Source organism: Diaporthe citri (genome assembly GCF_014595645.1).
Source record: "Diaporthe citri strain NFHF-8-4 chromosome Unknown scaffold_9, whole genome shotgun sequence".
Lineage (NCBI taxonomy): Eukaryota > Fungi > Ascomycota > Sordariomycetes > Diaporthales > Diaporthaceae > Diaporthe > Diaporthe citri.
In genome coordinates, this window is record NW_025064854.1 from 1,438,180 (window position 1) to 1,454,850 (window position 16,671).

Genomic DNA, 16,671 nt, shown 5'->3' on the forward strand with positions numbered 1-16,671 from the left:
ATGATCCGTGCACGGTGCAGCCGGCGTACCTTTTCCTTCGCGGTTCCCGTTCCCGAGACCCAGCTGGCCGCAGTTCAAGACATCCACATACCAATCAACCTCCCTCAGACATCTGTCACTTGCCGTCCCAAAAAAAAAAAAGGATATCCTTGTCGAAAAAGTCTATACTTTCGCCAACTTCGACAGCAACTTGGGCCAAGCACCGTGGCTGGTTGATATCACTGACAGGCCCGTCGTCCCAGGCTGCGAGAGAGAGGAGAGCGAGAGGTGGAGGAAGCTAGATGGTTGCAGTCATTTCGCCCTTGTCCATCCGATAGCTCTTGTTAGCTCTATCTCTATCTCGGTCTCGGTCGCCTATTATCTATCTCTTAGTTCCTGGCTCGCTCTCCATCCTTTTACCACGCGCCCGAGCTCTGCCCGGATCCAACCTCGCTGGACCCCTCGACGCGCATCGCTTTGCAGTTTGCACCTTCCTCGGTCTCGACTCGAGAGTGTCCAGCCTGACGGACGACGTACACCTTGATGGCCACTATGACGACCCTGACTTCATAGGCCCCTCTTCATCCCAGCGGTAGATGCGAATAGACTAGGGGCTTGTCTGTGAGTCTCCCGTCGCTGTTCCTGTTCCTGTCAATCTTTGTGGGGCCTCCTTGGCTGTTTCCCCGTCCCCTTCCTGGACCCCTGGCTGGCGATACCTGGACGTCGTGATGCACAACCGCGTGCAGGCTCTGGCGGCGGCGACTGCTATTCTCCTATTAGCTTTTCTCGCCCCGCCCCGTCCAGAATGGTTTTTAACCTCCAGTCTTTGCAGTTTTGCTCATCTACCTCGGCCCCGCTGGCGCTTTGTTCCATGGACCCAAAGCTGATAACATGCTTCGACGCATAGCCTCCCTGGGCTTTGATGCCCCTGACGCCCCTCCTGGAGACTCCATGCCTCCATCCGCCGACGACCAAGCTCCGTTGCCCGAGCCCAAGAGCAGCGCAGGGGGTCTTGCCAGCGTCTTCAAGGGCCTGACCGGAGGCTCCAAGCTTTCCAAGGTCCCGCCCGTGCCCTCTTCGTCGACCGATACTGTCTCCGCTCAGTTGTCCTCCGAACGAGTCGACACGGCCTCGCTAGCTGCCACCGGCCTGCCTCCCCACCACAGCGAAGCCCTAGAGAAGCTCAAGACCGGCTCTCTCAGCGAGCGCATTGCGGCAGCCGAGTCCCTACGACTGTCTGTTGCCGACTACCCCTTGGCGCCGGTACTACAAATATGGGATGCCGGCAAAGACTTGATAGAGACATCCAAGCCCAGCAACGCGAGGGTTGCCGGATGGGAGCTCCTCACTGAGTGCGTTCGGAACCCCTCTTCGACCGATCTCGAGCGCAAAGAATACTTCCAGACACTGTCTTTCCACGCCAGCCCCGATGACTTCTATCTCCAGCTCGCCGCCCTGGTTGATCTGACCAACCATGGCCGCAATCTGTCCGGGTTCGACTACGACGTCATCCCTCTGTTGACAACGTGGCTGCAGGACTCATACAATGCCGTCAGGGTTGCGCGGAGGCAACAGGCATTGCGCGAGAGAAAGGGCTCCAAGGGAAAGGGCGTTGCGCCAGCAGTTGCTGCTTTGGGCGAGGACAAGAGTTTCTCCATGCTGTTCGCGTTTATCCTCGAGGTCCTCAAGTTCAACTTCAGGGTCGCCGACGACGAAACACTGGGACGTTTGATCGATAAACTCCTGGAAATCTGCATGAAGACGAGTACGGAAGACGATTTGACGGCTTGCATTGAGGTAATTGATGCCATTATAACATACGCCTCAGTTCCTAAGCGGAGCTTGAGTCGTTGTGTTGAGGTCCTCAGCTCAATCTTCTGCCTCGTCGACAAGCTGACCAAGACTTCCTGGCACACACTATCCAACCTCCTGAAGTCGCACAATGGCCAGGCGGCCGTCCGGATCTTGCTCAACATTCTCAGGGACTATCCTCGCAATGGTCAGGAAACGACGGAAACGAATAGAGCAGTTAGGGGCTCCCTGACTGTTCTCCAGAAACTGATCTGGAAATCTTCAGAGAAAGGCTACCCGGCAATCCCACTGGCCCTTCTTGTCGACGGATGCAGCAATGTTGTCGAAAAATCACCTTCCACACGAATAGCCGGCTCCGTATTGAAGCTGATAAACACTCTGTTTGATGACGGGGAACAGAAATTGAATCCCCTTCTCGAAGGCGAAGACTGGACGTCCGTCCTGGAAGTTGCCGAGAAGAGTGTCGGTCGGCTGAATTTCAATCTCACTCCCAGCAGTTCCAGAACGAGCCTGAAAAGCAACTTCACCGTACAAGACCTTAAGAAGGGGAGTTCCATACTGGAGGAGCTCGAGACGCTTTTGCGGAGATTGGAAGGACTTTCTAGACAGCGAGGTTCAGACTTCGTCCAGAGACACGAGTGCATTGCTTTCATGGCGAAGATCCCTCACGTCCTCCCAGATTCCACGGCTGAGCTCGTCTTGGAACACTTCAAAGAGTTTCGTTGCTGCTACCCTTCGGATTTGGAATGGGAGAAGAACCTTGACTTGGTCTTGGAGTCGTTCTACCTCAAGCGCAATCGCTCTACGCCCATCCGTATTGCAGCTCTCCGAGGGATCACCGAGGTCTACGACATGCTAGAATTGGTTGAGGACGAACTTGACGAGGATGTCGTGCCCAACATCGTCAGGAACATCCTCTCGGGCATCTCTGACGAGACAGACACTTCCGTCCTGCAGGAGACCGTGTCGTTCATGATATCTGTCGCGCTGGCGGCCGACACCGCCCTCTTCGATTACATCGTGGAGACACTGAAGGGAGTCGTCACCAGCGACCGTACGCATTCCCCGCTGACGTTCATGGAAGAGAAGCCAACAATAGCGGACCAGGTGGGGAGTGGTGCCGATCAAAGCCCAGCCAATGTCGTTACGAGAGGCTACGTGCTACTTTTCATGAAGACAATGAATACGGATAGTCGAAAAGCGACCAGGACATTTCAACTCCTCGTATACATCGCCAAATTCGGTCAATCTGCCGACGCCCGGATTACGGCCATGAAAATGCTGTTTCGATTAAGAGCGGACTGGGCAAATCGGATATACCTGACATGCTTCACCGAATCGGAGGGCCTGGCTGGTGTTCTCCACCGGACGGAAGCTTCCCTGGCAAGAAAGGTCGCGGAGGACGCAGCCACGTCACACAGATTGAGGAGCGAATATGGAAGCTTATCTCGGTCCTCACGAGGAGTTTCGTTTGGCTCCTCGGCACAAGACAGGATGGTCCCAAGTCGGTCAGCTAGTGGTGCCAAACCCAATGGCCAAAAGTATCAACAACTTTGGTCCCTACCGGATCCTAATGTGCTACCAGAGACACCTTCTCCAATAGCGAGTCCTGTTCTATTCTCATACATGGAGAAGACGACAGAGGCTCGTGGTGAAGGAGAGGAGGTCGTGCAAGTAGTGGACCAGCAACCTGGCGTGCTCGATGTCGCCTCATGGCTCGAGGCCATCATCCATAATCTGACTCACGGAAGCGACTGGGAGGTTTACAGCTTCAATCTGGTTCACCTACCGTCCCAGCTGAGCAACCACGCATTTTTCAGGGGCACCTTACCGCAAATAAGGGAGGCGCGTCGAGTGCTGTGCGAGCAGAGCAAACACAATCTATTCCAGGACCCGCCTCCTCTGACCGGACTACGCCGGCCTGAAGTCAACATATGCATCTTTCAAATACTGACGACGATTATGAGTTACCACCAGTACTTTCAGAAAAGCGATGAAGACGATCTTGTCAGAACGTTCATGCAGGGCATCGGGCACTCCACAGCAAAGACCTGTATCCACGCGCTGACAATCTGCTGCCATGAGCTCCCTCTTGCAACTACTAAAGCACTCGTGACGATCCTGCAGAAGATGTCAACAGTCATCACGCAGGCCAACGTCGCCATGCACATTCTGGAATTCCTGGCGGGACTCGCTCGTATGCCAGCACTCTACAGCAACTTCATTGAAGATGAGTTTCGCGTCGTTTTTGGCATGTGTTTCAGGTATCTGGATACTGTGCGCGATAAGAAGCGGTATGTGCGAACGAGCACGGCGAGTGAGAACGTGCCTGCTACCATCAACACAACTCACGAGTACGACATACTGGGGCAACCCACTAATAGTGACGAACTGCCTCAGTATGTGCACGCCCTCGCGTACCACGTCATCGTGTTCTGGTTCATGGCCCTTCGCCTGGGTGATCGAGCGAAGCATGTAGGATGGATCGCCAAGAGGCTATTCCAAGGCCCAGATGGCAACCCGGTCTCGGACGAGCAGGCACTCATCACCATGGACTTCATTCAGAGAGTTGCATATGCAGAAGCGGACGAGTCAGCGGAAAATCCTCGGTTTTCAGACAGGAAAGCATCAGAGTACACTGAGAGACGGTGGATCATCGCCAACAGTCTTGTATCCATCAAACAGTCCAAGGCGACTCCATGGGCACAGGTCACTAAGAGACAGCCGTCAGGCACGTCTTACTTTACTGTCCGCGAGAACTTCAAACCTCCGCCGCCACATCAAGCCAACACATTTGGGGACAGCAGAGACACGGGTACGCCCACCACGAATAGCACCATCCCCAGCCACCTGCTTGTCCACTTGCTCTCCTCCACGCCTCAAAGTCATGAACCGGCACTGCGCCCACTGCCTCTCCCAGACGAGGAGGCTGTTGGCCGGAGCGTCAGGACCTTTGACCGCATTTCCGTGGTGGACGGTCACAAGGTTGGCGTTATTTACATAGGAGAGAATCAGACCAAGGAAACTGAAATTCTAGCCAATGTGTCCGGCAGTGCAGACTATACGGAATTCTTGAACGGAATCGGATCTCTCACCAAGTTGAAGGGTGCAGACTTCAACACTCAGGGCCTGGACCGGAGTACGACACAGACGGGCAGTACACGTTCTGCTGGCGCGACAGAGTGACCGAGATCATCTTTCACGTCACGACACAGATGCCCACAAACCTGGACCATGACGCTCAGTGCATCAGCAAGAAGAGACACATAGGCAACGACTTTGTGAACATCATATTCAACGACTCTGGCCTGCCCTTCAAGTTCGACACGTTCCCATCCGAGTTCAACTACGTCAACATTGTCATCACACCGGAGTCAAGGGCGTCATTTGTTGCGACTCGCGAGCACGGTGCCCAGCAGCAAGAGGAAGGAGAGAATGTCGAGGCTCTCAATAGGGGCAGCTACACGCCTTTTTTCAAGGTCCAAGTCATGAGCAAGGACGGCTTCCCCGAGATCTCGCCCTGTGCCGCAACCAAGATGATTAGTCTGAAAGCACTGCCGGACTTTGTCCGTCTGCTCGCTCTTAACGCGTCAGTGTTTTCTCTCGTCTGGGCTCACCGCGATCAGGGTGAGTACCCATCCGCCTGGCGCAGCCGTCTCAGGGAGATAAGTCGCCTACGTGAGCGTTATGGGCCAAAATTTGCGCCGGCGCTGGCAACATCGCCGTCGACTGTTACGAGTCCTCACGCCTCGACATCCAGCACGCCAGCACCAATGTCGCTCAGCAGTGCGCTTGCCTCTGCACAGCAACAGCAGCCGCTGGGGCAGCCAAACACCGACAGCCGGCCCTCAAGTGGCGTCGCCAGGGACAGCATTTCTGGGCTGAGCATGCGTGACCTGCGTCGGGCTAGTGTAGCGACGTTCCTGACGACTACTAGCGAGCAGAATTCACAGTCGCATCGCAGCTCGGTAATGAGCAACTCGACAGCGGACACGGAGATTATGATGCAGGCTTTCAATTTGGACTCCCTGGTCGAGAGTCTAGACTTTTCCAAGTGGGCTTAAAGGCCTACTTCGGCTTCACGCATTTTCTCGAGCATTCTTGTGAGCGGGAGGGCAGAATCTACACTGCCCAATCAAGGGACAATCAAAATTTGGTGCGTCTTGATGGAATGGGATAATGAAAATGAAGGTTGATGATCATGATGAAGGCACTTTTCGGGCATGAGGGCAGTCATGCAGAAATTGGAAGGCAGGAGTCTCGGGAACTGTGAGGGATTTGTTTTGACCACTATACCACAAAAGTTACTGCTTTCTCTTTCCCTTCTCAAGTAAATTCTCCCCCCACGGTCACCATAGCACTTCCACATATCGCGTGTGGTCTTAGCGTAGTGTTGAGGAATTTTGTACGATCGAGCCAGCCCAGAATGGCAGAGCCAGCAAGCAGTCCTGCCATCAGGGGGACACGCGCAACAGACGGCCAATGTGAATCCCTTCGCGCCCACGGCCTCTTCGTGCTCACTTGTCCGCGTGACACAGACCCGACCTTTGTGTGCATGTGTGTTGTTTATCCATGTATCGCACTACAAGCACGTGTCGAATGCAGGCGATCCCGCGGCGGTGGTGGTGGTGCGGACGGAACCCACTGCCCACCCCGGGCACATGACTTTACACCCACCCCAAGAGATGGTCTAACCCACCACCCTATTAATGCCTCTTGGTTACACAGGACCGTCGATCTCGAACGGTGTTACACAAGGAGCCTTTTTTGCCCACAACAGCTTGCAGATAGGAAGGATCGAAGCAGTGTACTTACTCCCGCAGCTGTCCAGCAGAGACAGTATCTAGATACTAATATCTGTGTGTGCTATTGTTGCTGACCGGCTCAGCATTTTTCGTTGGGCCCTCCCCCCGCCTCGCACTTGGTTCCCGCCAGAGACATGCTGCCCGCCTGCATACCGCCATTCCTTCGTCGTGTGGGTGCCTCGCGAGCTGGCTGGATGGATGGCTGGCTGGCCAGCTTCTGTCTAGCTGCGAGCCTTAGCCTCCGCCTTTTCCTCCATGCCTCTATATCTTGTACGCACGTCGGTCAAAAGGACCTCCGCCGCGACAGGCGCGGGGGAGAGATTACAACGACGGGCACATGCTGGATCGGAGGAGAAGAGGCGGAGGGCGAGGGCATCCCTTGGCAAAGCTGGTGTGTCCGTGTCACGTAGCACAGTGATGACAGGCTGTCTTTGGAATCCTTTATTATTACTGTCATTTTATCTCTGCCCTTTCGTCTATTCCTCAGGCGCGAGCCCCGGAGAAGCAGCGATATGTCATCCCTTGTGCGACCACCACCCCCCTGCTGTACTGCTCTCACTAACATGGGAGCGCCGACCGCCGGACGAGGCAAAGGATTCGGGGAGCCCGCAGCCGTTGCCTACGCGTGATCAGAGGCTTCTCCCAGCGGGGAGATATGTCAAACCATACACGCAGGCAGCCCTGCCTGAGGTTGACGTGCCTGTGGGCTTGCGGCTCAGTGAAACAGTGAAGGCGGTTGCTGCGAGTGGTCCGTGGCTGGGGTAGGGCAGGGCAGTGAGGAAAAGAATACTTCCGGGCGGCAGTGATCAATGGCGGCTATACAAGGATGGATTTAGTATTGTATGGATGTGTACATGGATTCGAGTGTCTTGTTATGTATGGCGTCTCGCTCGACCACAGGGATGCGCCAGGTTGCCAGCCAGCCTCGCCAGATCAGGGCGGCGCACTCGAACCAAAAGCGCCGCGCATGCATGTACGCTGCATGGACACTCCCTCCCCTCGGCACTTCCCGGTACACACGGCAGCTGAATAAGAGAAAAGGCGGAGGAGGAGGGAGAAAGGACAATGCGTCAAGCCAATGGGGGCGGGTCTTTTTGCACACCGTTCGTTGTTATTGCCCAGCTCCCAGCAGGATGGAACACAATTAAACCCCCCCCCCTCCGGGCGTTCGGCCCCGACGCACGACGATTCCTTCAAGCCGGAGAGGGGGCTATGGCGTGGTTGGGGGATTTACCTCTTGGGGGCAAGAGACAGAGAGCAGCCTGCAGGTCTGGAACCCCGAGCCGGATATGCAGATGGGACAGACACCGACAAGGCGGGAGGGAGGGAAGAAAAAGAACAAGAACAAGAACGAAGAGGTGATCTTTCTGAAGGATTCAAACCAGCGGGATGGGGGCAGGGCCCAACACCCGCAGTTTGGAATCCTTACTATGGGTCTTGGTTGCTGCTGCAGCCCAGACTCCCACCGCCCACCCGAGGGGAAGGCTCGGACTGCCGTTGCACAAAGCTCCACGAGGGATCGGGCTGGGTGTCATTTGTGCGACTCATTCCGGGTTAGGCTGCATGTTCGTGTGAGCTGGACTTGATGTGGGTATTGCTTCGCTGGTCACCGTCGGTGTTCGCCTCCGTCTAGGCAGAAGAATAGAACTGCGGTGTGCGCGTTTGTCCAGGCACCGGCTCGAGGCTGCAGTGCACGGCGCGGCAGTGGTGCACTCGCTCTTGGACTCGCGCTCTCGCTGGATGGGTTCATTCTCAGGCTACGGTCAGATATCTTTGCAGATGCTGCGGGCTCCCCGTTGCTCTTCGCATAAAATAAGTAAAAAACGAATTTGTTAGTTTGCCTGTCCTGAATGGCTGATATGAAATCGTTTTAGATGCAGCCTAACTCCCCGCCGAGCTCCCAATATAGCGGAGCGAGAATGAATGCAAATTATACATCCCGCCACACGTCTCTGTATCTGGCCCACTTCTGGAAGCCTAGGGAACTGTGTCAGTAAATGTGCAATGAATGAGAGCGGTCAGGTGAAACTCATCAGCCGCGTACCTATGGACTGAAAGCCGGCATCGCCCCCTTTTGCCGCATCAATGTACATCCTCCCCATGCCTCTTTGACGCAGTCCTTGCACGCAAGCGTCCAAAAGCCTGACCATGATCGAGTCTCTCCTCGACGGGTCATTGTCTAGATAGACAGGAAAAGAGTTAGCCATCCGCCAGTTCTGGCACAGCCTGTTCGTATTTCGAAACGTACCAGTGATACAAATGCACGTAACACCTCCCGTGTCCTCTGAAATGGCACCAGCCCAAGGTATGTCGTCCGCCGACGGGTTTTCGGAGCGCATGAGATACGTTATAGCCGTCGCAACGATGGCATCGCCACGCAGGCCTATAACGATGTCGCTCATGGACATCGAATCGGCAAGCTTTGCATACTGGTCGTACCAGGCCATGTTGCCGTTCCGCTCCGAGTCCTGCTCGACAATGTCCAGGACCCTGTCGAAGTCCATGTCTCCGCAGGGCCTGAAGGTGACACCAATGGGCGGCAGCCCACCAGTCGGCCACTCGTTGAACGCAAGCACCCAGTCCGCGACTTCCTGCCCCGTGCCGGCCGCATTGCAGTCCATATTCCAGCCACGTCGTCTGAACCACCCCTCAGAGGGGTCATCGACAGGCAGACCGTACAGAAGCCGAGGGAACGTGCTGCCCAGCTGCAGCCGGCTGACGCCTCGTGTCTTTGAGAATTCCTTGAGACCTGCGTCATGCAGTATCCGGCCGATACCCCGGCCCCTGTGCGCAGCCTCAACGACGACTGCGGCGATTGATCCCACGAGGACCTCTCCCTTGCTGTCCAGGTAGGTGATATAAGTGGCACAGAATCCCAGGATCGGCCCGGTCTCAGAGGCCCTGGCCACCAGGTGCTTCGCGTAGCCATCTCGCTGCAAAAGGCTCATGAGACGGTGCCGGGTGAGGTTGAATTGTTTTGGCATGCTCTGGCACCAAAGATCATAGACCGCTTGCGTGTCGGTCGCCACGTTAAACCCCTTGACAACCCACCTGTGCGTAAAATCCTTGGGCTGCGCACTCGGGATTTCTGGCGTCGGTGCGGTCTGCCTTGGCTGTCCGTGGTACAGAATGTCTGCGCCAATATCCAGGTCGTGTCGCGAGTAGCCAGGGAGCTGTACAATCGTTGGGAATATGGACGTGGCGGACTCAAGTTCCTGCACATCGCAACAGGCGACGACCACGTGTGGGCGATGATCTCCGGCCGCCTGCGCGATGCTAGACAGGGCCACCTGAGAAGGCTGTCCCGGGCTGGGCGGTCCCGAGATGACAAAGACCACAATCTTTGCCCTCTTGATGAAGGCGACATGAGTGCTGGTGATGCCGGCTGTTGCTGTATACGGAACGTGCCGAATCCATGGGTGGTACCTGGCCAGCCCTCTCCCGAGGGGCTCGAAGGGATCCTGGGTAGAGCCTTGTTCGACAGGGCGGACGACGGGTGTCAGCAGGAGTACAATGTCTCCATGCTCAAGAATATTTGAAAAAGGAATGTGGGACGGAGCATCCTGTATGAGCATCGCTCCAGGCTTCTTGATGTGATCCGTGCCTGGAAGCGTGTCTGCGACATATCCTGTTATCATCTCCAAGACCTGTAGTCATTGTTCTGCGGGCTGCAGCGGATACTTGGGTTATATATGCTAGCGGGCGGCGTGTTAGTCGGCAGTGCGCCCTGGGCAGTCCAGGTTGTGGGAACTAACCATGAGCTTCAGGGTTAGAGTCCGGTGGCTTGGTTACCACGACGTCAGCGAGAGACTCCCAGTAGTTGCATCGTATTGTTAGGAATTGAAATTAATGCACGCACGCTCTCACGTAAAAGTTCCGAGTGAGACTTATCGCCGCAGATCCGCCGACGGGGGAATTCAAGGAATGTTCAGGGTTCAAATTCGCGGTAACGCTCAGGAGATCGCCCTCGGTGCAGCCGCGGGTTCTTCGCCTCGTTTGTGGGGCTGTCTCTTGTGAAGCAGAACGGCGGAGGCTGGCGAGTCGACAGTTGGCATCGACGACACGGGACAGAATGAAAGTGTGTTGCACGGCTCTGCTGCTCGTCACGCCAGCGGTGCTGCTGACGGGGTGTATAAAAACTGCTGTTGTGCGGTTGAATATGCGGCAACAGGCGCCGAGGGAAGCGTGTCGAAGCACCCGGGCCAACAGGTTTGGTGGCTGCGTCAGTACTGCAACCCTGGGAGAACTGCAGGTGTCAAGATCCTGTTTGGGACAATATTGTGCAACCCGGCGCTCCGCCCTGCTGATTCCTCGACCCTACAAGTTGCTGCATAGGCCGCTGCACGCAGATGGCCCAAGTTGTCTGTACCGGTAACGTGCAGTGACGGCCGGGCGGGCAATGCCCTTTTGTGAAGAGAGGAGCCCTGCAAGGGCGAGCGGTTCCCGCAAATGGCCGACGCAACCTGAGGTAGGGGGAGCCGAATTAAGCTCAGGCGACACTGGCGCGACTACATGGCACCTGTGTCGAGCGACCTGCAGCGAAAGGGCCCCCATTGTTGATGGCTGGCTGGAAGATGCCCTCGTAGCAAGGCCTGGAGTTGTGGAACGAGAGTCTGGGCTCTCAGGGGTGGCCTTCCCTTTCTGACTGTACTCAGCGAGGCTGCAGGACGGTCACATCTGTGTGAACAGCCGATTGGCGCGAGTATCCTCGGCTCAGTGAGTTGGGCCTCTTGAGGGCATCTCGAGTTACACCGAAGGATTCGATGATATGTCAGTGCAGATGCTGCATCTTGGGAGGTTGCGTGACCCGTCCACCGGAAATAGCGGCGCCCTTGCTGGCCAGGGTGCAAGACGAGTACTGCCAGACTGCGTGGTTCTGCACAGCCTGTCGAGTGCGTGCCAACTGTAGGGACTTGGGGCGGCTGTGTACATAGATAATAGATAACCCGAGGGCTGAGTGCATCTGGCCGCTGGACTCGAGGACACAACTGGCGCAGGTGGTTGCACAGAAACCCAGTCTGTGTAACCACGGTCGAACTATGGTCCAAGGCGGCAGGCCGCTGACCAAGGGGGTCCTCTATTCATAGTTTGCCTGGCATGCGCGCATTCGGAGAGGAGCCGACCCACGCAGCGACGTGACTCAATCCGCGAGGTCTGGTCGCACATGATGAATAGACGAGTGGCCTGTCTTCAGCGTGGCTTGCCAAAGAACCACGACAGTGGCCCCCGCCCCGCAAGGAGTCGCGCAGCGATGAGCCAAGCACACGGGAGAGTGAGGCACAGTGGTCACACTCGCCCCGAGCAGGGCGTCCGTAAGAGCGAGTCGAGTCGCGACGGGCAACGACAGGCAGGCAAGCAGGAGACGCCGTGAGACGGTAAGCCGGCATAAGCGAGTTGTTTGGCTATCGGATCGGAGCAAGACCTTGTCACCACTCAAGGCGCTCGATGACCATGGTGAGAGTCAACATGGCAGCCTGTAGACTAATAAGAGTTGTATATCCATCCGTGGAACGGTCGAGTGACTGGACATGGATCGACCGCAGCCGTTGGCTCGCATTCGGGAGACGCACGCGACTTGTCAGACGCAAAAATGAGGGTTGCTTGCACATAGTCCCCAAGCCCTATTGCGTTTCAACGTAAAGGTGCGAGCAGCTTGTCGTCACTGCAAGCAGTCAAGGGAGGAGGGAGGGGGAAGAGGGGCACATTTCGACGGCACCTCCCTGATCCAGTCGTGAGGGTTACACGGCAGCACGGCTGGACAAACAAATATTCTCAGAGCTGGCGGAGGGATCGCCCTCACCGTGCCTCGATCGGGCTCTTTCTTTCAACGGCCATTAACACCGTCCTTGGCATTTCGTGTCTCGCTGCCAACGAAAGTAAATGCTGACCTATCGACAACGGCTTGTTCCATGACGTCGAAATTAGGCAGAAGACAATGTGTTCTTAAGTGTCGATGATGGTTGTAATGGATATGAATCAGAGAGATGGAATGCGAGTGAGTGCCTTGGATGCCTAGCTTACCTACGGTACAGTTTACCTCATGTGGCAGGCGCCGTGTGCTCTGTAATCCGCCGACTCTCAGGCCTCTGGTAACCGTGCACCGCCTAGCTCCCGCCTGCTGCCGGCCCGGAACGCGTGAACCGCCATAGGCCGCGTCTCGTCGCGTCTCCCCGCAGGAAGCAATCATGACTTTGAACAACGTCGCCAAAAACTGCCACCCATGCCGTCTGAGTGGGGCTGAGCTCGAGCGAGATCTACCAGCATGGAGACTGAATACAAGACCAGGACACGATCACTTATCGACGATGTCGTTGAAGGTGCGTATTTTGACCAGTGAAAGGATGAGATGAGTCTTGAAAATGAAGGCGTGATGGACAGACAATACGTGACACCATGGCCAGTGTTGACAACCTTGCACAGCTTCCGAGGTGCCTGCAAAGAGGCGCGTCGTCGACGTCAAGGCAAAGGTGACAGAGTTGGCTTCTGTCGCGTACAGCCAGGGCGTGCTTCCGGACGAACTACTCGATCTCATCAACTTGATCGTCTCGCCCACTCACCTGGACCAGGGCAGCCTAAACTCCATCATCAAAAACCTATACCCCGCCGGCAAGGTATCTGAAGATGTCGTCCTCAAGATAATCGGCTGCCTCGGTCTCGGCGAGATCAGGCCGTCTCTCACCCTCCAGAGTGCCCTCCTGAACTGGGTCATCCAAGTGTATCATGTCCTTGAAACCAAGGCGCAGGCATTGCTATCCAGGGCATACAGCGTCTTGTTCAATCTCTTGGACGTCTCTGCCACCAGGCCTCAGATATTCCATATCCTGGCAATCATCACAAGGCGCAAACATGTTCAGCATTTCCGAATACAGGCTCTGCTGAACCTGTCGAGGCAGGCTGGTAACGACCGCCATTTGCAGGGCTTGCTCCGCGTCTACAGGAACTACTACCCTGAGATCATCGTCGGAAATACCGGCAAGGGGAGCGCTTTTAAACTGCCTGACGCAGAGTGGCGGGAGAGGCTGTCCGTGATCCAGAAAATGCATCGCGAGCAACAGCAGAGCAGTCTCCAAGGTCCCAGGGACGGGTTCAAGACCAACCAACAGCTCTTTGCCGGGTCAAAGGCCGCCGGGCCAGGTGGCCTTCCACCTGTACAGACATCCAATGCGCATGAGAAGTCAGTCACGCTAGAGGAGATTGACAGTGCAGAAAGTCTGGCCGCGAATCTTGAGAAGGTCGAGCTGCCAGACCACCTCGTTGCTGTTCTGGTTGATCCGCTCCTCCAGAAGTTCATGATGCTCAGGCCGGACCTGGACCTCAAGAGAGCATCAGCTTGGATGAATGTGCAACTCGCCGAGATACTGAGCGGCGAGGCGGACGATCGGACCATTGAAGAGACGCTCAGGATCATTCTTGAATATGCTCGGACTACAAAGGTTAGCAACTTTCCAGTGCACCAACTTGGCTGAAGCTGACCATCGCTTAGGATATATCGCCGTTCTTCACTGGCCTCATGAAGCTGGTAGAATTGCGCCTTCATCTGAAAGCTAGTACTCGGATACACGATGTTCTCGCCTACGCGCCCCTGATGGAACCCGAAGGTAACTGGCATGAGATCCTTCACGACCGAAATGCACTGGGTACTAAGTGAATCACAGATTTCTCCGTCATGACGTCCACGCTACAGACAGCAGTACTGGACGGGTCTGCTTCGTCACAACTGGACCTCCTAGAACTATACACCAACCTGCTCCGCCGCTGGAACGTCATCCTCCTGGCCAACGAAACCAACATCCCCAAACACGCATCCGAGTCCGTAGCTCGGCTCGTCTCGCACGCAAACCAGCTCGGCTTGACTGTCCTGCAGACCTCGCCCACGGAGCACACGGCCCTCAGGGTCCTCGACTTCTACGAGCGCGCCGCGCACCTCTACTCCAACGGCACGCTCCTGCGGTCCCTGCAGATCACCATCCCGCCGGTGCCGCTCGTGTACACGCTGCAGTTCACGACGTCGCTCGCGGCGGCGTCGCGGCTCTGCGCCGTGCTGGCCGCGTACAAGCAGGCGTTCGCGGCGTACATGGCCAACGCGGCCAAGGCGCTGGGCCCGCAGTACGACAAGGCCCAGGTCAACACCTTCAACGGGTTCCTGATGGACATCTGCAACTGCCTGTGGCGGGGCAAGGCCTTCGCGACGCGCGACGCCCACGCCAAGGGTTGCGCCGTGTCCGCCGCGCCCGCCGCCGCCCTGACCGCCTACGTGGCCGGGCTCTCCGCCGCCTCCGGCGCCGGCGACATGGCCCTCGGCTCGCTATTCACCATGAGTTACAGCCCGCTGCTGTGCCTGCAGGCCGCGGCGCACGTTCGCCGGCTCGAGGAGAAGGAGGACGAGGACGTCGTGCTGCGCGCGCGCCACGCCGGCCCCGTGACGGCCAGGAGCCTGGGCCAGCTTGCGCGCAGGGGCGGGCTCGAGCTCGCGTGGCAGGACTACCGGCTGGGCGTGCTGAGGTACCTGGAGGAGAATGGGTTCGGGGGGGTTTCCGAGCTCATGTACAGTACGATGCGGAATTTGCTGGATGCGAAGGCTAAGGCTTGACCTGGCGCTCCATTTGTCGACTGACGTGCGTGAGTGTTCTTAAAGTGGCAAAGAAAGAAACCAATACCGTTATATCGGATGAGTCTATTCATCACCTCTACCTGAATCGATCTGAGATGCAATTCCAAGGTGTACATGTTAAAGTATACCGTCTTTCTTTTCCGCCCGATGAGGGGTATCAATCGTCCGGAAACGCAGCCGTAACGCCTATTTCACCATATCTACCCTCCACAGAAGACCATCCGTTGTTGAAGCCTATTCCTTTTCCGGGCCTATATGTTGAAAGGCATCCCGACCATCTGTCTACCAACGCCATGTTAAATGCGCTTCGTGGTGATGCCCCATGAAACACTCGTGCCAAAATGCCGTACGAATCTTTGTGAACTCCGCGCAACATGCCGTGTTGAAATTGATCACCGTCGGCCCTTCAGACAGATCATCCCTATGCTCACCCTTTCTCCTACCCCTACTTCTTGGCCTCCAACCCGTACCCGCCCAGCTCGGCGCCACCCATCCCGTACGTCTTCCCCTCCGGGCCCCGGCGGTTCTGGCTCCGCGGGCCCCTGTCCTTGAGATCGTCCCTGAGCCAGCCGAGGACCAGCTCCCCGAGGCGCGAGTTGCCCGTGTCGCCCTCCAGCCTGCTGAGGAACTTGTCCGTGGTGTCCCACTCCCTGACGCCACCCATGTGCATGTGCACGAGGTGCGTGGGCCACCCGGCGAGGTTGTCGAGGATGTGCGTCGCGTACACGATGGTGCACTCGCGGGACTCGGTCTCCCCTTTCAGCCAGGCGAGGAACTCCGCGCGCGACAGCACGTCGAGGTCGACGGTGATCTCGTCGAGCAGCAGCACCGTCCAGGGCCGCACCAGGCCCATGGCCAGCTGGACGCGGCGCCTCTCGCCGTCGCTGACGGCGCTCATGCGCCAGTTCTCGTCGATGTCCAGGACCTGCACCAGCTCGTCGCGCCTCTCGGGGTACGCGTCGCCGCCGACGGACCGCAGCAGCTCCACCACCCCGATGTCGGTCCGCACGATCGGGTTCAGAACCCACTCCAGCCCCAGGTAGGTCACCCCCTCGAGCCCGTCCTTGAACGGGTCCACCCCGGACACGCTGATGGTCCCCGACGGCGCGAGCCGCTTGCCCGCCAGCAGCCGCAGGAGCGTCGTCTTGCCCGCGCCGTTGGCGCCGATCAGGAGCGTGCGCGAGCGTGGGGGCAGCGACAGGCTGATGTCGTGCACGCCGAGGGAGGAGTCGGCGAACGAGTAGGTGAGGTTGTTCACCTCGATGGACGGTGACTTGGCCATGGTTTTGTGGGTGATGGGCTGTCCTGGGCGTTGGGATGAGAGTGGTGTTGATCTGGCAATGTCCAGAAATTCAGATCCGGTTGGTTCAAAAGGCCCAAGAAGATTGTTCAGCCTAACGGAGTGCTCTTGTGAGGCCGAGTCTGTCTGACCTCCTCCCATTGAGTCAGTCTATGACGACGAAA

The 16,671-nt window shown here is 56.9% G+C and overlaps 5 protein-coding genes across 5 annotated transcripts; 3 read left to right on the forward strand and 2 right to left on the reverse strand.

The window, feature by feature from the left end:
* Nucleotides 1–870: 870 nt before the first annotated feature.
* Nucleotides 871–4,977, forward strand: INS49_015524 (uncharacterized protein; the record flags this gene model as incomplete). The annotated part of the gene is made up of 1 exon (XM_043176203.1): nucleotides 871–4,977. The coding sequence occupies one exon, from the start codon at nucleotides 871–873 to the stop codon at nucleotides 4,975–4,977; it is 4,107 nt and encodes a 1,368-aa protein (XP_043019658.1).
* A 29-nt stretch (nucleotides 4,978–5,006) lies between these two features.
* Nucleotides 5,007–5,855, forward strand: INS49_015525 (uncharacterized protein; the record flags this gene model as incomplete). Its single annotated transcript, XM_043176204.1, has 1 exon — nucleotides 5,007–5,855. One exon carries the CDS (start codon nucleotides 5,007–5,009, stop codon nucleotides 5,853–5,855), a length of 849 nt encoding a protein of 282 aa, XP_043019659.1.
* Nucleotides 5,856–8,526: 2,671 nt separating this feature from the next.
* Nucleotides 8,527–10,354, reverse strand: INS49_015526 (uncharacterized protein; the record flags this gene model as incomplete). The annotated part of the gene is made up of 4 exons (XM_043176205.1): nucleotides 8,527–8,573; nucleotides 8,641–8,775; nucleotides 8,845–10,243; nucleotides 10,352–10,354. The coding sequence occupies 4 exons, from the start codon at nucleotides 10,352–10,354 to the stop codon at nucleotides 8,527–8,529; spliced, it is 1,584 nt and encodes a 527-aa protein (XP_043019660.1).
* A 2,504-nt stretch (nucleotides 10,355–12,858) lies between these two features.
* Nucleotides 12,859–15,186, forward strand: INS49_015527 (uncharacterized protein; the record flags this gene model as incomplete). The annotated part of the gene is made up of 4 exons (XM_043176206.1): nucleotides 12,859–12,913; nucleotides 13,017–14,029; nucleotides 14,080–14,194; nucleotides 14,252–15,186. The coding sequence occupies 4 exons, from the start codon at nucleotides 12,859–12,861 to the stop codon at nucleotides 15,184–15,186; spliced, it is 2,118 nt and encodes a 705-aa protein (XP_043019661.1).
* Nucleotides 15,187–15,652: 466 nt separating this feature from the next.
* Nucleotides 15,653–16,489, reverse strand: INS49_015528 (uncharacterized protein; the record flags this gene model as incomplete). Its single annotated transcript, XM_043176207.1, has 1 exon — nucleotides 15,653–16,489. One exon carries the CDS (start codon nucleotides 16,487–16,489, stop codon nucleotides 15,653–15,655), a length of 837 nt encoding a protein of 278 aa, XP_043019662.1.
* Nucleotides 16,490–16,671: the final 182 nt, after the last annotated feature.